This window comes from Trachurus trachurus (genome assembly GCF_905171665.1).
Source record: "Trachurus trachurus genome assembly, chromosome: 12".
Classification (NCBI taxonomy): Eukaryota; Metazoa; Chordata; class Actinopteri; order Carangiformes; family Carangidae; genus Trachurus; species Trachurus trachurus.
The window spans coordinates 1,952,939-1,973,732 of NC_139908.1; the positions used below are offsets into that span (position 1 = coordinate 1,952,939).

The 20,794-nt window shown below is 42.1% G+C and overlaps 3 protein-coding genes across 3 annotated transcripts; all 3 read left to right on the forward strand.

The window, feature by feature from the left end:
* Positions 1–606: 606 nt before the first annotated feature.
* On the forward strand, positions 607–6,377 carry LOC310994976 (nuclear factor 7, brain-like; the record flags this gene model as incomplete). Its single annotated transcript, XM_083983906.1, has 3 exons — positions 607–640; positions 1,379–2,775; positions 6,366–6,377. The coding sequence occupies exons 2-3, from the start codon at positions 1,396–1,398 to the stop codon at positions 6,375–6,377; spliced, it is 1,392 nt and encodes a 463-aa protein (XP_083840032.1). The 5' UTR covers positions 607–640; positions 1,379–1,395.
* Positions 6,378–8,313: 1,936 nt separating this feature from the next.
* Positions 8,314–9,743, forward strand: LOC310994822 (nuclear factor 7, brain-like; the record flags this gene model as incomplete). The annotated part of the gene is made up of 1 exon (XM_083983679.1): positions 8,314–9,743. The coding sequence occupies exon 1, from the start codon at positions 8,346–8,348 to the stop codon at positions 9,741–9,743; it is 1,398 nt and encodes a 465-aa protein (XP_083839805.1). The 5' UTR covers positions 8,314–8,345.
* Positions 9,744–16,819: 7,076 nt separating this feature from the next.
* On the forward strand, positions 16,820–18,253 carry LOC310994977 (E3 ubiquitin-protein ligase TRIM35-like; the record flags this gene model as incomplete). Its single annotated transcript, XM_083983907.1, has 1 exon — positions 16,820–18,253. One exon carries the CDS (start codon positions 16,820–16,822, stop codon positions 18,251–18,253), a length of 1,434 nt encoding a protein of 477 aa, XP_083840033.1.
* Between the last annotated feature and the right edge of the window lie 2,541 nt (positions 18,254–20,794).

Below are 20,794 nucleotides of genomic sequence, written 5' to 3' on the forward strand. Positions count from 1 at the left end.
AGTGCGGTAGTGAATGTCATCCAGCCTTTTATTTTTAGAAATTTGACCAGTTTCTTGTAGAATTTTTAAGAATAAATTTAAGAAATTTTACCACTTGTTTTTAGAAGGAGAAAAGTTATTTGCGCTCTTGCTCACTGTCCAAAAAAATCCTCTTTTCAGGTGCGTAGACCAACAAACATTTGAGAGCAACAGGAGGAAAAGGCTTGCACACTGATCAAATATGGCAATGTCCACCAGAGATTAACAGATGCAAAAAATATTTAATGGTCCATCGAACAACAAAAAAGTGCAACCATGGTGATAAAATAAAATAAAAAACAAAACAAAAATAAGTAAGACAAAAACGTTTCGGCTTACACGGCCATCTTCAGTCTGGCTGAGTAAAAAATGAAATTTTTTCTACAATTCATCTGGACTGAGTTCCCACCCCCTCACCTGGCTTCACCTGTAATAAACCAGGTTAGTTATTAACACAGAGGACAAAGTCCCAGGAACAACTTTATTGGAATTTATTCGTCCCAGAGACGCAGACTGAAGAAGAGACGATCAGATTCAGCTTCGGACCAAACCAACAACTTCCTGTGAGTGATTCCCGCTACAACACTGATGCTTCAACCTGCTGACACTCCACACACTGAAGGTGAGTTTGACTAAAACCTGGACTCAGAGAGAATTATCTAAAATGTATCAATGTGTCAGTTCATCACAACAGCTGAATGTTCACTTGTTCTTGTTTTTCATCAACATAATAAAATGTTGTCTTGACTTGGATTCATATTCAGCTTCGTCTCCTGCATCTACACAACAATAAATGTTGTGGAGTAGTTTCAGTACAAGTTCCTCCAAACTCAGCTGGAATGAAAGTTCATATACTATTTAGTATAAATGTTGTTCCTTTCAATTGTAACTGAAGCACATCCTGCAAAAGTTTGATAAAAGCTGCGTTTCTGTCGTCATGGTGTCTTGAACTCATTTCTTCACTGCAGGCCTGTGTGTGAAATTTTCCACTAATGAATTGAGACTCTTTACTTAACTTCCAGTGTGACAAAGCTCCGCCCCCTCACCTGGCTTCACCTGTAATAAACCAGGTTAGTTATTAACTCAGAGGACAAAGTCCCATGAACAACTTTATTGGACTTTATCCGTCCCAGAGGTGCAGACTGAAGAAGAGACGATCAGATTCAGCTTCAGACCAAACCAACAACTTCCTGTGAGTGAGTCCAGCTACAAAACTGCTGCTTCAACCTGCTGACACTCCACACACTGAAGGTGAGTTTGACTAAAACCTGGACTCAGAGTCACAGTAAACATCAGTCTAGTCAGTAGAGGAGGGAGGGGAGCCATGACTGACTCTACTTCCTGTCTGCTGTGTTTTCAGCTTCACTCACAGACTAAATGGCTTCCAGACCAGAGGAGGATCTCTGCTGTCCGGTCTGTACTGACGTCTTCAGAGATCCTGTTCTTCTGTCCTGCAGCCACAGCTTCTGTAAAGACTGTGTGAAGAGCTGGTGGAAGCAGAAACAAGATCCACTGTGTCCAGTTTGTGAGAGAAAATCTTCAAAGGACCATCCACCCATTAACCTGGCGTTGAAGAACCTGTGTGAGAGCTTCTTACAGCAGAGAGAGCAGAGATCTTCAGAGGCTCTCTGCAGTCTGCACTCTGAGAAACTCAGACCCTTCGGTCTGGACCATCAGCAGCCAGTGTGTGTCGTCTGCAGAGATTCAGAAAAACACACTGACCATAAAATCAGACCCATCGATGAAGCTGCTTCGAAACTCAAGAAGGAACTTGAGGAAACTCTGAAGCCCTTAAAGAAGAAGTTAAAGGGTTTTGAAGAAGTTCAGGTGAAGTTTGATCAAACAGCAGAACACATTAAGGTCCAGGCCCGACACACAGAGAGGCAGATTAAGGAGCAGTTTAAGAAGCTTCACCAGTTTCTAGAAGAGGAAGAGGAGGCCAGGATGGCTGCACTGAGGGAGGAAGAGGAGCAGAAGAGTCAGAGGATGGAGGAGAAGATGGAGGCTCTGGGCAGAGAGATAGCAGCTCTTTCACACACAGTCAGAGCCACAGAGGACGAGCTGAGAGCTGAAGACGTCTCATTCCTGCTCAACTACAAGGCTGCAGTGGAAAGAGTGAAGCAGCGCCCCCTGCTGAAGGATCCACAGCTGGACTCAGGAGCTCTGATAGACCAGGCCAAACACCTGGGCAACCTGACCTTCAACATCTGGAACAAGATGAAGGACATGGTCTCCTACAGTCCTGTGGTTCTGGACCCAAACACTGCTCATCCAGGACTCATCCTGTCTGAAGATCTGACCAGCGGGAGACGAGGAGACAAACAGCAGCTTCCTGACAATCCAGAGAGGATTGATTATATCTACTCTGTCCTGGGCTCTGAGGGTTTTAACTCAGGGACTCACAGCTGGGATGTCCAGGTTGGAGACAATACACACTGGGAACTGGGTGTGGTACCAGAGTCTGTGAAGAGGAAGGGATACAACATAGTGTCTGGATTATGGAGGTTATGGTTCAATGGAAGTAAATACAGAGCAAAGTCACCATCAACTGAATGGATTGATCTCCCAGAGCAGAAGAAGAAGAAATCCCAGAGGATCAGAGTGAATCTGGACTTGAACAGAGGAAAACTGTCGTTCTCTGATCCTGATACTAACACACACATACACACCTTCACACACACTTTCACTCAGAAGATGGTTCCATTCATTGAGACTAACCTCCCACTGAAGCTGTTACCAGTGAAGGTGTCAGTGACAGTGAAGCAGAGCAGTTAGAGATAAAGAGGACGATCATATTTATCATGTTGTTTAATGTTTAAAGGGAAAAGTCAGTTAATAACAATGTAACAATAAATGATCAATTATTTTGATAACCAAAAATTTTTTTAAATATTTTTTAAAGAAAAAAATCCAAATTCTCAGATTTCAGCTTCTTAAAGCAGAAGTAAGCGATCCGGTCGTTTTGGCTAATGCTGCGTTCCAGGCAGGCTTTTGAAACCGTAAATTACAGCTTCAAGTCACGACTTACGACTTTGTAGCGTTCCAGGCAACCCACTCGAGTTTTTCCGACCTGTTTTACCTGTGAAAGTTGCCTTGAACGCACCATAACGTCTTGTCAGCCGATGGAGTTAGCAGCCCCCGCCCTCGTCATGGATCTATTGGTCCTCGTCCCTACGTCACCACATTCAGGCGCATCCCTTGGCTGCACACACAGCCCTTCATGCCGTTCTCTCTCTTCATTGGATAAAGGTTGTAGGATACAAGGCAAGTTTTCTCCTCGGCTTACAGCAGAGCAGAGTGACTGACAGACCCGTGTTTCGGTCCAAACACTCTATGTAAGTGATTGCTGTCGGAAAATACAACTATTTAAGACTTATATTAACACAAAAATATCGCTTACTTATGCTTTAAACGTGAATATTTCTGGTTTCTTTGTTCCTTTATGACAATAAACTGAGTCTCTCTTTGGTTTGTGGACAAAACAAGACATTTGAGGACGTCGTCTGGTGGTTTGAGAAACACTGATTGATTTTTTTTTTTTTACATTTTATTGACCAAACAACTAATCGATTAATCGTTCAGATTAATCAATAATGAAAATAATCTTTAATTGCAGCCCTAAATTTAAGCTGTTAAACTGCACCCGTCCTCCTGCTGTCTCATTATTACACTCTTCCTTTTTTCACTCTTTTTTTATTTTTATGAGTCATTTCACATTACATTTGTTATTATGTCTTTGTGTGGAGTGATGACCAAAATATAGTAAGTTACTTTCAATCAACATTTGATTAGTTTAACTTTGATCATTTTTTATTTTAAGTTCTTCTCCAGATCATTTAGTTGTTTTTTGAAGAAAAGGCATATTCTGCTAATAGAGATAATGTTGTCAGTAGTTTATAGAATAAAACAAAAAGTTGTTCATTTTAGTCAAACACAAACATAGTAAAATAATAAAACCAGAGAAATGGATCATTTTGAAGTGGTCTCTGAATTTTTTCCAGAGCATATAGCCTACTTCTTTTCAATTATTGACATTTTTTTTCGGTGAGGGGTTGGTGGGATGGGTTAATTGGCTGTTTCAATCAGGACAGATTAATAAGGATGAAGAGAGTCAGACTGTAGCCCCGGGCACTACTGTTATTGTGTGGATTTTTTCCTACATAATATTATTATTTTTCCGACTTCCGGACGATTTTCGATTCGCTACTAGTTATATATCAAAACGTGTGGTTTGATCGGGATCGGTGTGCTATTACTTTTCTCAAAAGTTTACAAATGCTCAAAATTTGGCATTGAAGTCAATGGGACGGGCGGAAAAAAAAGAGCGAAAAAGAACAGTCATTGGAGTTTTACAAACGTCTACTGCTCAGGCATACTTTCACCTAGAGACTCCATTTGAACTTTAAACAGTGGACACAAGTCTTGTGTATTAGTGTATTAATCCATGTATTGATAGGTCATATAGTTTTTGATCAATCCCTGATAAATGACCATGATCATTTTTGGAGAAATTATGAGATTATAATGGGTGTGTATTGCACGGAATGTTCGTGTTAGAGTGCGTGACATCATCGGTTAGAGTGAGAGAGAGCCCAGAAAAATTCCTGATTTTTTCTCTTTCCGCACTCGGCCCGGCCACAATTTACACTCTACACACATGATTTTTTCAGAATTTGTAAGACAAACGTGTTCTGTTTCTCATCATGTGCTCAAAATATCAGAGAGACTTACAGAATTAACAGAATCAGCCTCTAAGTGCGGCCACGTCTGTCTCTGCTCCTCATTGACTCCAATACAAAGATTTTCTGAGAGAAGCAGAACGGACCGATGTTTTAAAACTGCCAGCGTCTCCAAAATATTTACTGTAGAAACACCAAATCGTACCAAATTTTTCAGGAAGTCCTTAAAGCACCGTTGATCTGTGTTTTGTTCTGATAGGAGTTACCGTTTTTGTTACAGTAAGCCTTTTGCGAGACCAGTGCAGAGGCAGAAAATCACTCTTTTTCTCCACGTTTCTGTCTGTCTCAGCCTGGGGGGGCCCCTATCGCCGTGGTAACCTCTTTGATCCTCAGGCCAGAGCTCGTTAACTTCATAAACAATCCACCTGGCGCTCGTTTAAATGTTTATAAACACAGACACAGCTAAATCAGACTGACACAGGATGCAGCTACTAACTAACTAACACACACACACAGACTCTAGAGCCAGCTTCATGTGATTACAGTCACACACACACACACACAAAAACACACACACACAAACACACACACACACACAAACACACACACACACACACAGACTCTAGAACCAGCTTCATGTGATTACAGTTACGGACATACACACACACACACACACATCAAAACACACAGGTAACATACAAATGCACGTGTAAGCGCGCACGCCTCTCCCACACTCTAACACACACAGGTAACTTCATGTGATTACACACACACACACACACACACACACACACACACACACACACACACACACACACACACACACACACACACACACACACAGTTAACCTAATGTGGTTACAGCTCCTCCATTTCAGTGCTTATAGAAAGATGATCATGTGTCTGTCTGATCAGCTCTGTCTTGACCTTAAGATCGTGGGTTTGATTCCCTTGTTGACAGAGATGACAAAACCAGCCGTAGCTTCCATGGCCCTCTCAAAATTTCCCAGAGGAAATTTTCTAGTTATTATTATTTATTTATTTTAGAAATCTATCTTTTTTTCAGATCTTTTCTCTTTCTACAATTCATCTGGACTGAGTTGTTAAACATTCAGTCATTTTTCAAAGCTCCGCCCCCTCGCCTGGCTTCACCTGGATAAACCAGGTTTGTTATTAACACAGAGGACAAAGTCCCAGGAACAACTTTATTGGACTTCGTCAGTCCCAGAGCCGCAGACTGAAGAAGAGACGATCAGATTCAGCTTCAGACCAAACTAAAAACTTCAACCTGCTGACACTCCACACACTGAAGGTGAGTTTGACTAAAACCTGGACTCAGAGATAATGATCTAAAATGTATCAACATGTCTTTTCATCACAACAGCTGAATGTTCACTTGTTCCTGTTTTTCATCAACATAATAAAATGTTGTCTTTGACTTGGATTCATATTCAGCTTCGTCTCCTGCAGCTACACAACAATAAATGTTGTGGAGTAGTTTCAGTACAAGTTCCTCCAAACTGAGCTGGAATGAAAGTTTGTATTTAGTATAAATTTAGTTCCTTTAAGTTGTAACTGAAGCACATCCTGCAAAAATTTGATAAAAGCTGCGTTTCTGTCGTCATGGTGTCTTGAACTCATTTCTTCACTGCGTGTCTGTGTTTGAAGTTTTCCACTTAAGCAATATTACCCAAGAGGGTGTGCTTTAACGTCATTTGAGCATGACGGTGATGCGCCTCGGTCCGCAAGCATCACCGAAGTGCATCACCGCACTGCACAAATAATCGCCCAAGTTATAACAAAGATGCCGTTTTTTTTCCTTTCACAGATGTAGCTTCTACAACCGCAAACTCTGCATGTAAATGAAGTTGTAGCGCCGTGTCGCCGTCACAGCTGATAGAGAAAGCCAAACGATTACTCCAGATTATTTAAAAGCCCAAAAGGCGCAAGCAAGAGAGAGGGAGAGAGAGAAACATACAGGTAATCACTTCCGTTTTATCTAATGAAATATTCAGCTCCAGGCCATATTTTAAAAAACATATTCACCGCGATCACAACTCGTGTCTCTCCGACTTTGTAAGTTACACACATGGGAGGGAAACAATCCTCTCGGCCGTAACGGGGAAGTTTACAATATATTAACAAAAAAAATGTAATTGTTCTATAAATGTGACTTTGGCAGCTGACAGGAACACCCTATACAGGAGGTCAATGTAGTTTGTGATTTATTTTCACGAGTAATAAATGACGTTTCTTAAAATAAAAGGGGGAAAAAATCCTTGTTGCCATGGAGATGTATAAACAACATGACATGGCGAAGTAATATTTTTAGTGATGAGTCAGCCGTGCTGTAATGCTGATTTGAGCACATTCTAAATGTCTTATTGACCAATCAGATTGCTTGGTCGGAAATACTTGTTGTATAATAATTAATTAAGACTCTTTACTTAACTTTCAGTGTGACAAAGCTCCGCCCCCTCACCTGGCTTCACCTTGGATAAACCAGGTTAGGTATTAACACTGAGGACAAAGTCCCAGGAACAACTTTATTGGACTTTGTCCGTCCCAGAGCGGCAGACTGAAGAAGAGACGATCAGATTCAGACTGAAGAAGAGACGATCAGATTCAGCTTCAGACCAAACTAAAAACTTCAACCTGCTGACACTCCACACACTGAAGGTGAGTTTGACTAAAACCTGGACTCAGAGATAATTATCTAAAATGTATCAATGTGTCAGTTCATCACAACAGCTGAATGTTCACTTGTTCCTGTTTTTCATCAACATAATAAAATGTTGTCTTTGACTTGGATTCATATTCAGCTTCGTCTCCTGCATCTACACAATAATAAATGTTGTGGAGTAGTTTCAGTACAAGTTCCTCCAAACTGAGCTGGAATGAAAGTTCATATTTAGTATAATTTTTTTTCCTTTAAGTTGTAACTGAAGCACATCCTGCAAAAGTTTGATAAAAGCTGCGTTTCTGTCGTCATGGTGTCTTGGACTCATTTCTTCACTGCAGGCCTGTGTTTGAAGTTTTCCACTTAAGCAATATTACCCAAGAGGGTGTGCTTTAACGTCATTTGAGCACGACGGTGATGCGGCAAGTGTCTTGGTCCGCAAGCATCACCGAAGTGCATCACCGCACTGCACAAATGATCGCCCAAGTGATGAGTCAGCCGTGCTGTAATGCTGATTTGAGCACGTTCTAAATATCTTATTGACCAATCAGATTGCTTGGTCCGAACTACTTGTTGTATAATAATTAATTAAGACTCTTTACTTAACTTCCAGTGTGACAAAGCTCCGCCCCCTCACCTGGCTTCACCTTGGATAAACCAGGTTAGTTATTAACACTGAGGACAAAGTCCCAGGAACAACTTTATTGGACTCTGTCAGTCCCAGAGTTACAGACTGAAGAAGAGACGATCAGATTCAGCTTCAGACCAAACCAACAACTTCCTGTGAGTGAGTCCAGCTACAACACTGCTGCTTCAACCTGCTGACACTCCACACACTGAAGGTGAGTTTGACTAAAACCTGGACTCAGAGTCACAGTAAACTTCAGTCAAGTCAGTAGAGGAGGGAGGGGAGCCATGACTGACTCTACTTCCTGTCTGCTGTGTTTTCAGCTTCACTCACAGACTAAATGGCTTCCAGACCAGCAGAGGATCTCTGCTGTCCGGTCTGTACGGAGGTCTTCAGAGATCCTGTTGTTCTGTCCTGCAGCCACAGCTTCTGTAAAGACTGTCTGAAGAGCTGGTGGAAGGAGAAACAAGATCAACTGTGTCCAGTTTGTAAGAGAAGATCTTCAATGGTAAATCCACCTCGTAACCTGGTGTTGAAGAACCTGTGTGAGAGCTTCTTACAGCAGAGAGAGCAGAGATCTTCAGAGGCTCTCTGCAGTCTGCACTCTGAGAAACTCAAACTCTTCTGCCTGGACCATCAGCAGCCAGTGTGTCTCATCTGCAGAGATTCAGAGAAACACACCGACCACAGATTCAAACCCATCGATGAAGCAGCTTCGAAACTCAAGAAGGAACTTGAGGAAACTCTGAAGCCCTTAAAGAAGAAGTTAAAGGGTTTTGAAGAAGTTAAAGTGAAGTTTGGTCAAACAGCAGAACACATTAAGGTCCAGGCCCGACACACAGAGAGGCAGATTAAGGAGCAGTTCAAGAAGCTTCACCAGTTTCTAGAAGAGGAAGAGGAGGCCAGGATGGCTGCACTGAGGGAGGAAGAGGAGCAGAAGAGTCAGAGGATGAAGGAGAAGATGGAGGCTCTGAGCAGAGAGATAGCAGCTCTTTCACACACAGTCAGAGCCACAGAGGACGAGCTGAGAGCTGAAGACGTCTCATTCCTGCTCAACTACAAGGCTGCAGTGGAAAGAGTCCAGCAGCGCCCCCTGCTGGAGGATCCACAGCTGGACTCAGGAGCTCTGATAGACCAGGCCAAACACCTGGGCAACCTGACCTTCAACATCTGGAACAAGATGAAGGACATGGTCTCCTACAGTCCTCTGGTTCTGGACCCAAACACTGCTGATCCAAGACTCATCCTGTCTGAAGATCTGACCAGTGTGAGACCAGGAGATGAACAGCAGATTCCTGACAATCCAGAGAGGTTTGACAGGTACCCCTCTGTTCTGGGCTCTGAGGGTTTTAACTCAGGGACTCACAGCTGGGATGTCCAGGTCGGAGACAATACACACTGGGGACTGGGTGTGTTACCAGAGTCTGTGCAGAGGAAGGGAACCAACATGTGGTCTGGATCATGGAGGTTATGGTTCTATGGAGGTAAATATAAAGTAAAGTCACCATCAGCTTCATTCACTGTTCTCCCAGTGCAGAAGAAGCACCAGAGGATCAGAGTGAATCTGGACTTGAACAGAGGAAAACTGTCGTTCTCTGATCCTGATACTAACACACACATACACACCTTCACACACACTTTCACTCAGAAGATGTTTCCATACATTCAGAATAATGATTACCCCCCAGTGAAGCTGTTACCAGTGAAGGTGTCAGTGACAGTGGAGCAGAGCAGTTAGAGATAAAGAGGACGATCATATTTATCATGTTGTTTAATGTTTAAAGGGAAAAGTCAGTTAATTTAACTAGAGCTGCAACAATTAATCAATTAATCGAACAATACATTATTAATTATTTTACTAACCGAAGAAACACTTTTTTTTCTTTTTTTTTTAAAGAAAAAAGTCCAAATTCTCTGATTCCAGCTTCTTAAATGTGAATACTTCTGTGTCTCTCTTTGGTTTGTGGACAAAACAAGACATTTGAGGACGTCATCTGGTGGTTTGGGAAACACTGATTGATATTTTTTCAACATTTCATTGACCAAACAACTAATCGATTAATTGTTCAGATTAATCGATACTGATAATTGTTAGTTGTAGCCCTAAATTTAAGCTGTTAAACAGCACCTGTCCTCCTGCTGTCTCATTATTACACTTTTCCTTTTTTTTTTTTACGACTTTTCATGTGTAAAATATTTTCACTCTATTTTTTATTTTCATGAGTCATTTCACATTACAATCGTTATTATGTTTTCGTGTGGAGTGATGACCAAAAAATAATAAATTACTTTCAATCAACATTTGATTAGTTTAACTTTGATCATTCTTTATTTTAAGTTCTTCTTCAGATCATTTAGTTGTTGTTTTTTTTAAAGAAAAGGCATATTCTGCTAATAGAGATAATGTTGTCAGTAGTTTATAGAATAAAACAAAAAGTTGTTAATTTTAGTCAAACACAAACATTGTAAAATAATAAAACCAGAGAAACTGATCATTTTGAAGTGGTCTGATTGGCTGTTCAGGACAGACTAATACGGATGAAGAGTCAGACTGTAGCCCCGGGCACTACTGTTATTGTGTGGATTTTTTCCTACATAATATCATTATTTGATTAATTATGTTCATTTTGTCTTCTCAAATATATTAGTTATATTTTTCTTGTGTTCAGACAATTGAAATCAAGAGTGATGTTACCTGCTTGACAGTTTCGACTGTGACTCCAGTCTTCCTCAGAAGCGTCATCCGACGTGTTACTGACGTGTCATTTATCAGCTGATCGGTACGGCGGACCTGTCAGAGTCCGCCGTACCGACCGCGCCCCCTCCGCCCTGGGTGGTCTCTGGAGCACGGAATCCCAGGTGTGCGAGAGAGTGTACGCCCCCTCGTCCCGGTTGATGGTGTCCCTCGCCCGCTTCCTGATCTCTATGGCCTCTTTTATCCAGCGTTTGAACTTGTTTGTTTCTGATGTGATGATTTTGCCTTTGTCCCATTCCATGATGTGATTATTTCTTCTGCAGTGGTCTGTGATTGCTGATTTTAGGTTTTCCTGTTCTGCTTTTTCTTTTTGTGTCCGTGTGTATCGTCCAGCTGTCTCTTTTTCGCATTCTTTTTGGTGTTCTTTTTTCCTTATGTTGAATGACCTCCCTGTTTCTCCGATGTATGTTTTGTTGCATGATTTGCATGGTATTTCATAGATGACGTTGCATTTGTGGTCCGGTGTTATTTTATCTTTTGGATGAACTAGTAGTTGACGGAGTTTTGTATGTGGTTTGACTGCTGTGTTGATGTGATGTTTCTTCATGATCCGTTGTATTGATTCTGTTATTCCCCGGATGTATGGTATGGTTATGATGTCTTTGGGTTTGTCGTCTATCTTTCTCGTATGTTTTGTTTTTTCGTCTTTTTTCTTTTTCTGTTTGTTTGTGACTTGTTGTTGATAAATGACACGTCAGTAACACGTCGGATGACGCTTCTGAGGAAGACTGGAGTCACAGTCGAAACTGTCAAGCAGGTAACATCACTCTTGATTTCAATTGTCTGAACACAAGAAAAATATAACTAAAATATCATTATTTTTCCGACTTCCGGACGATTTTCGATTCGCTACTAGTTATATATGAAAACGTGTGGTTTGATCGGGATCGGTGTGCTATTACTTTTCTCAAAAGTTTACAAATGCTCAAAATTTTGCATTGAAGTCAATGGGACCGGCGGGAAAAAAAGAGCGAAAAAGAACAGTCATTGGAGTTTTACAAACGTCTACTGCTCAGGCATACTTTCACCTAGCGACTCCATCTGAACTTTAAACAACAGACACAAGTCTTGTGTATTGGTGTATGAATCCACGTTTTGATAGGTCATATAGTTTTTGATCAATCCCTGATCAATGACCATGATCATTTTTGGAGAAATTATGAGATTATAATGGGTGTGTATTGCACGGAATGTTCGTGTTAGAGTGCGTGACATCATCGGTTAGAGTGAGAGAGAGCCCAGAAAAATTCCTGATTTTTTCTCTTTCCGCACTCGGCCCGGCCACAATTTACACTCTACACACATGATTTTTTCAGAATTTGTAAGACAAACTTGTTCTGTTTCTCATCATGTGCTCAAAATATCAGAGAGACTTACAGAATTTACAGAATCAGCCTCTAAGTGCAGCCACGTGTGTCTCTGCTCCTCATTGACTCCAATACAAATATTTTCTGAGAGAAGCAGAACGGACCGATGTTTTAAAACTGCCAGTGTCTCCAAAATATTTACTGTAGAAACACCAAATCGTACCAAATTTTTCAGGAAGTCCTTAGAGCACCGTTGATCTGTGTTTTGTTCTGATAGGAGCTACCGTTTTGTCACCGTAAGCAGGGCTTGAAATTAGCGGTCGCCACTCGCCATTTGCGACCCAGATTTCTCTGTGGCGAGACAGATTTTTAACTGTCTCGCCACTTGGCGAGCTAGAAAAAAGAGACTCCCAATCTGTTTCCAGGGTTTCCCTCAGTGTATTATAAGCTTATAGTCACCTGACAACGTCACAACTTAGTCGCGCATAACGGGACATGTGACGGACATCATGCTCATCAGACCGCTGCTTCAACAGCTGACCGAGAGGAACGCACCGAGCCCAGTTAACGTGAGCCGAGCCGCGGCTCCAAAAGGCTCAGTCAGCTGCTGTAGCACAGCTGGTAGCTGTTAGCTGTTAGCTGGTAGCACGCCGGAGTCGGTGGTCGGACTATCCGACGGACGGACGGACGGGGTGGTGGGGGGTGGTATTTGCACACTGTACAATCAGCGTGATATAGCGCATTTACGAGCGGCAAAGTGCCAACTGTCCATGCGCCCGTGTCTGTGTGTGTATGTGCGCGCGCGCGTGTATGTGTGTGTGTGTGTGTGTGTGTGTGTGTGTGTGTGTGTGTGTGTGTGTGCGTGCGTGCGTGCGAGAGAGACGGCAGGTGGACTGACTGGCAGAGATGAGAGTTGGTGAAGCGCTGTTTAAAAATTATTATTATACTGTTCTTCTTTGAGTGGGGTGGGATTGTGGGAGGGATAAAAAACTGGGGAAAAAACGGAAGAATGGAAGTCTTCTCTGTCACGTTGTACTGTCATGTTGCTACCTGTGAAATTGCTTCCATTAAAGAAAGTCATCAAAAAAAAAATATATATATAGCCTATATATATTTTTTTTTTTTCTGTGAGAGCCTGTGGCAGGCCGCCACACATAAATTACTGTTATTCCAGAAAAGTTGAAAGGTCATCGTCTACAGAGCACAATTGATTGAGAAGAACAGGATGACTGTTATATTACTATGACTGCTATATAACTTGACGTCGAAATACAATAGTGAAGCAACTTCTTGGTTTTGGCTAGTAAAAAATCTGTCTGGCGAGTAACTTTTTTGACCTACTAGCCACTTGACTAGTAGGTCAAAAAGTTAATTTCAAACCCTGACCGTAAGCCTTTTGCGAGACCAGTGCAGAGGCAGAAAATCACTCTTTTTCTCCACGTTTCTGTCTGTCTCAGCCTGGGGGCCCCTATCGTCATTGGCAACCACCTCAAGTTGCCGTGGTAACGTCTGATTCTCAGGCCAGAGCTCGTTAACTTCATAAACAATCAACCTGGCGCTCGTTTAAATGTTTATAAACACAGACACAGCTAAATCAGACTGACACAAGATGCAGCTCATAACATGTGTCAAGTCAGTCACACACACACACACACACACACACACACACACACACACACACACACACACAAACACACACACACACACACACAGACTCTAGAACCAGCTTCATGTGATTACAGTTACGGACATACACACACACACACACACATCAAAACACACAGGTAACATACAAATGCACGTGTAAGCGCGCACACCTCTCCCACACTCTAACACACACAGGTAACTTCATGTGATTACACACACACACACACACACACACACACACACACACACACACACACACACACACACACACACACACACACACACACACACACACACACACACACACAGTTAACCTAATGTGGTTACAGCTCCTCCATTTCAGTGCTTATAGAAAGATGATCATGTGTCTGTCTGATCAGCTCTGTCTTGACCTTAAGATCGTGGGTTTGATTCCCTTGTTGACAGAGATGACAAAACCAGCCGTAGCTTCCATGGCCCTCTCAAAATTCCCCAGAGGAAATTTTCTAGTTATTATTATTTATTTATTTTAGAAATCTATCTTTTTTTCAGATCTTTTCTCTTTCTACAATTCATCTGGACTGAGTTGTTAAACATTCAGTCATTTTTCAAAGCCCCGCCCCCTCGCCTGGCTTCACCTGGATAAACCAGGTTTGTTATTAACACAGAGGACAAAGTCCCAGGAACAACTTTATTGGACTTCGTCAGTCCCAGAGCCGCAGACTGAAGAAGAGACGATCAGATTCAGCTTCAGACCAAACTAAAAACTTCAACCTGCTGACACTCCACACACTGAAGGTGAGTTTGACTAAAACCTGGACTCAGAGATAATGATCTAAAATGTATCAACATGTCTTTTCATCACAACAGCTGAATGTTCACTTGTTCCTGTTTTTCATCAACATAATAAAATGTTGTCTTGACTTGGATTCATATTCAGCTTCGTCTCCTGCAGCTACACAACAATAAATGTTGTGGAGTAGTTTCAGTACAAGTTCCTCCAAACTGAGCTGGAATGAAAGTTTGTATTTAGTATAAATTTAGTTCCTTTAAGTTGTAACTGAAGCACATCCTGCAAAAATTTGATAAAAGCTGCGTTTCTGTCGTCATGGTGTCTTGAACTCATTTCTTCACTGCGTGTCTGTGTTTGAAGTTTTCCACTTAAGCAATATTACCCAAGAGGGTGTGCTTTAACGTCATTTGAGCATGACGGTGATGCGCCGCAAGCATCACCGAAGTGCATCACCGCACTGCACAAATAATCGCCCAAGTTATAACAAAGATGCCGTTTTTTTTCCTTTCACAGATGTAGCTTCTACAACCGCAAACTCTGCATGTAAATGAAGTTGTAGCGCCGTGTCGCCGTCACAGCTGATAGAGAAAGCCAAACGATTACTCCAGATTATTTAAAAGCCCAAAAGGCGCAAGCAAGAGAGAGGGAGAGAGAGAAACATACAGGTAATCACTTCCGTTTTATCTAATGAAATATTCAGCTCCAGGCCATATTTTAAAAAACATATTCACCGCGATCACAACTCGTGTCTCTCCGACTTTGTAAGTTACACACATGGGAGGGAAACAATCCTCTCGGCCGTAACGGGGAAGTTTACAATATATTAACAAAAAAAATGTAATTGTTCTATAAATGTGACTTTGGCAGCTGACAGGAACACCCTATACAGGAGGTCAATGTAGTTTGTGATTTATTTTCACGAGTAATAAATGACGTTTCTTAAAATAAAAGGGGGAAAAAATCCTTGTTGCCATGGAGATGTATAAACAACATGACATGGCGAAGTAATATTTTTAGTGATGAGTCAGCCGTGCTGTAATGCTGATTTGAGCACGTTCTAAATGTCTTATTGACCAATCAGATTGCTTGGTCGGAAATACTTGTTGTATAATAATTAATTAAGACTCTTTACTTAACTTTCAGTGTGACAAAGCTCCGCCCCCTCACCTGGCTTCACCTTGGATAAACCAGGTTAGGTATTAACACTGAGGACAAAGTCCCAGGAACAACTTTATTGGACTTTGTCCGTCCCAGAGCGGCAGACTGAAGAAGAGACGATCAGATTCAGACTGAAGAAGAGACGATCAGATTCAGCTTCAGACCAAACTAAAAACTTCAACCTGCTGACACTCCACACACTGAAGGTGAGTTTGACTAAAACCTGGACTCAGAGATAATTATCTAAAATGTATCAATGTGTCAGTTCATCACAACAGCTGAATGTTCACTTGTTCCTGTTTTTCATCAACATAATAAAATGTTGTCTTTGACTTGGATTCATATTCAGCTTCGTCTCCTGCATCTACACAATAATAAATGTTGTGGAGTAGTTTCAGTACAAGTTCCTCCAAACTGAGCTGGAATGAAAGTTCGTATTTAGTATAAATTTTGTTCCTTTAAGTTGTAACTGAAGCACATCCTGTTAAAGTTTGATAAATGCTACGTTTCTGTCGTCATGGTGTCTTGAACTCATTTCTTCACTGCAGGCCTGTGTTTGAAGTTTTCCACTTAAGCAATATTACCCAAGAGGGTGTGCTTTAACGTCATTTGAGCACGACGGTGATGCGGCAAGTGTCTTGGTCCGCAAGCATCACCGAAGTGCATCACCGCACTGCACAAATGATCGCCCAAGTGATGAGTCAGCCGTGCTGTAATGCTGATTTGAGCACGTTCTAAATATCTTATTGACCAATCAGATTGCTTGGTCCGAACTACTTGTTGTATAATAATTAATTAAGACTCTTTACTTAACTTCCAGTGTGACAAAGCTCCGCCCCCTCACCTGGCTTCACCTTGGATAAACCAGGTTAGGTATTAACACTGAGGACAAAGTCCCAGGAACAACTTTATTGGACTCTGTCAGTCCCAGAGTTACAGACTGAAGAAGAGACGATCAGATTCAGCTTCAGACCAAACTAAAAACTTCCTGTGAGTGAGTCCAGCTACAACACTGCTGCTTCAACCTGCTGACACTCCACACACTGAAGGTGAGTTTGACTAAAACCTGGACTCAGAGTCACAGTAAACTTCAGTCAAGTCAGTAGAGGAGGGAGGGGAGCCATGACTGACTCTACTTCCTGTCTGCTGTGTTTTCAGCTTCACTCACAGACTAAATGGCTTCCAGACCAGAGGAGGATCTCTGCTGTCCGGTCTGTACGGAGGTCTTCAGAGATCCTGTTGTTCTGTCCTGCAGCCACAGCTTCTGTAAAGACTGTCTGAAGAGCCGGTGGAAGGAGAAACAAGATCCACTGTGTCCAGTTTGTAAGAGAAGATCTTCAATGGTAAATCCACCTCGTAACCTGGTATTGAAGAACCTGTGTGAGAGCTTCTTACAGCAGAGAGAGCAGAGATCTTCAGAGGCTCTCTGCAGTCTGCACTCTGAGAAACTCAAACTCTTCTGTCTGGACCATCAGCAGCCAGTGTGTCTCGTCTGCAGAGATTCAGACAAACACACCGACCACAGATTCAAACCCATCGATGAAGCTGCTTCGAAACTCAAGAAGAAACTTGAGAAAACTCTGAAGCCCTTAAAGAAGAAGTTAAAGGGTTTTGAAGAAGTTCAGGTGAAGTTTGGTCAAACAGCAGAACACATTAAGGTCCAGGCCCGACACACAGAGAGGCAGATTAAGGAGCAGTTTAAGAAGCTTCACCAGTTTCTAGAAGAGGAAGAGGAGGCCAGGATGGCTGCACTGAGGGAGGAAGAGGAGCAGAAGAGTCAGAGGATGAAGGAGAAGATGGAGGCTCTGAGCAGAGAGATAGCAGCTCTTTCACACACAGTCAGAGCCACAGAGGACGAGCTGAGAGCTGAAGACGTCTCATTCCTGCTCAACTACAAGGCTGCAGTGGAAAGAGTCCAGCAGCGCCCCCTGCTGGAGGATCCACAGCTGGACTCAGGAGCTCTGATAGACCAGGCCAAACACCTGGGCAACCTGACCTTCAACATCTGGAACAAGATGAAGGACATGGTCTCCTACAGTCCTGTGGTTCTGGACCCAAACACTGCTGATCCAGGACTCATCCTGTCTGAAGATCTGACCAGTGGGAGACGAGGAGACGAACAGAAGCTCCCTGACAATCCAGAGAGGATTGCTTTGTTCTCCTCTGTCCTGGGCTCTGAGGGTTTTAACTCAAGAACTCACAGCTGGGATGTCCAGGTTGGAGACAGTACATGGTGGAGACTGGGTGTGGTACCAGAGTCTGAGCAGAGGAAGGGACTCAACATGTGGTCTGGAACATGGACGTTAGGGTTCAATAGAGATAAATACAGAGCACATTCACCATCAACTTCAGACATTGATCTCCCAGAGCAGAAGAAGCTCCAGAGGATCAGAGTGAATCTGGACTTGAACAGAGGAAAATTGTCGTTCTCTGATCCTGATACTAACACACACATACACACCTTCACACACACTTTCACTCAGAAGATGTTTCCATACATTTACACTGATAGTAACCTCCCAGTGAAGCTGTTACCAGTGACGGTGTCAGTGACAGTGGAGCAGAGCAATATAGATAAAGAGGACGATCATATTTATCATGTTGTTTAACGTTTAAAGGGAAAAGTCAGTTAATGGTGGTGGTGTAGTGGTCGTTGGACGTGAGGGTGCGGCGTCAGCGCCCCTCAGTGTCAGCTGTCCTCTCTGCAGCACTGGACACAAACGCTCAGTAATCTGCATTCTTTTGTTTATGACTACACAAATATACACGTTGTAACTTATCCACTGCTCCATCTATTGATTCTTTTGACAGCTTTGTTGTAAACAAATGCACATGGCCAGGCAGAGGTGTAGCAAAGTAACGGGCAATTTCCACTGGATGCGGATTTGTTTCAATTCTGTGTCAGTTTCATGCATCCTGTGTTATGATTAGGTATAGGCCTGCTAGGTCTGGTCTAAAAGTTGTTTGTCTAGAGATTATAACACTTTGGCTTGGACTTTCAACACTTTGGAGTGAATGATTGTGACAGTGGCATTAGGCTAGATAACAATTAAACATTACACGTTCAGTGACACTAAACTTAGTGTGGCAGTGGATGGTATTTCAATGACGTCACATGTTTGGTATTTCGATGGCGTCCACCCAGTAAAAAAATCCCCTCTACACCACTGTTTAACCTGTTAAACTGCACCCGTCCTCCTGCTGTCTCATTATTACATTTTACCTTTTTTTTTTACGACTTTTCATGTGTAAAATATTTTCACTCTTTTTTTTATGTTCATGAGTCATTTCACATTACGTTTGTTATTATGACTTTGTGTGGCGTGATGACGATGATGAATATGTATTTACCATGTCTATAAGAATGAGTTCATACTGTGAGCTCCGACTGGTTGATCTGTATCAGGACTGAAATGTTATTTTAAAACCAGTCATAGTACAAGATGTTATCATAAACAGTCACAATAATCAGTTTTGTGCTAAAATGTAAACTAGAAAAAGCATTTCCAAAAACAACAAGATCCTGCAGAGAAGAGATGGAAAAACATGCTGTCGGTTCTGGTTGTTGGAGTTAGAGGATGAAGTGTGACTGTCATTGACTAGTTTTTATTTAGTCTTAATCTTAGTTGTAGTTTTTATTTAGTCTTAGTTGTAGTTTAGTTTTAGGATGAATTCCAATTCCCCCCTTAGCCCTAGCCCTTGTCAGCCGACCAACCTCCGTCGTCATCCCGGGGGAAAAGACGATCGCTAATTAACCCCCCTGCAGGTTTTTAGAGGTTTACCGCCGGCTGGTTACATTCTTTATAAGAGATAAATGCTGGTCTCATTGATGAAATGTAACAATTGTGGCGGTAGCATTCGTTTGTTTGAATTAAAAGTGAAGCTTCCTGTGTGTATTGGACAGAAGAGCAGCGCTGCCTCGGGGCTCTGGAGCCTACGTACAGAAACCACCACATTTACATCAATAAATAAATGTTTTACAATGAACCGATCAGTCTTCATTACATTTTATTTTATTTTATTTTATTAAGTTAACATGGTTTTGAAAACAGGATTTGTGGCAAAAGCTCGTCACGTCTGCTTATGTGAAAGCAGCAGAGACGACTGATGACGTATGTGACTGTTGAAGTGGTGTCCCAATTCGTAGGGGTTGACTTTCAACCTCCGTTTCAAGGGTTAAGGGCTAGGGGTAGGGATGAAAAATAGAATTGGAACTGGGCATTAGACTTAGTTGTTTTGTTTTTATTTAGTCTTAGTCTTAGTCTTAGTTGTAGTTTTTATTTAGTCTTAGTCTTAGTTGTAGTTTTTATTTAGTCTTAGTTGTAGCTTTCCAGGTTTTAGCAGAAAGCCTCTGTCAGACCTCTGAAGATGAACTTGTTCCCTTTTAGTTGCATCCATCCCATAATGTTCCCATCAGTCCTCATCAGGTTCCATTCACTCTTATCTACCTGTGGGTCGTACTCCAAGTCGTCCCATATTGAGCTGTGGCGTTTTCTTCCTGCAGCTTTAAACACTTCAATTAATCTAATATTATCTGCAATTCAGTTAAGTTGTAGTTTTTATTTAGTTCTTGGTTTTGGCAAAATTGTCATTTTTATTTTCATTTCAGTTAAAGCAGAAGTAAGCGATCCGGTCGTTTTGGCTAATGCTGCGTTCCAGGCAGGCTTTTGAAACCGTAAATTACAGCTTCAAGTCACGACTTACGACTTTGTAGCGTTCCAGGCAACCCACTCGTGTTTCTCCGACCTGTTTTACCGGTGAAAGTCACTATAACGGCCACTCGTAACTTCCGACCCGTGAACTCGTACCAGATCGAACTGGTACGACTTCACAGGTCGGAAAAACACGAGTTACGAGTTTCCTTGAACGCACCATAACAGTCCTCGTCCCTACGTCACCACATTCACGGCGTCCCTTGGCTGCACACACAGCCCTGCATGCCGTTCTCTCTCCTCATTGGATAAAAACTGTAGGATACGATAAATGTTTTCTCCTCAGCTCAGAGCAGAGCAGAGGGACTGACAGACCCGTGTTTCAGACCAAACACTCTATGTAAGTGATTGCTGTCGGAAGATATAACTATTTAAGACTTATATTAACACAAATATATCACTTACTTCTGCTTTAACTGAATTATTTATCCACTGCTA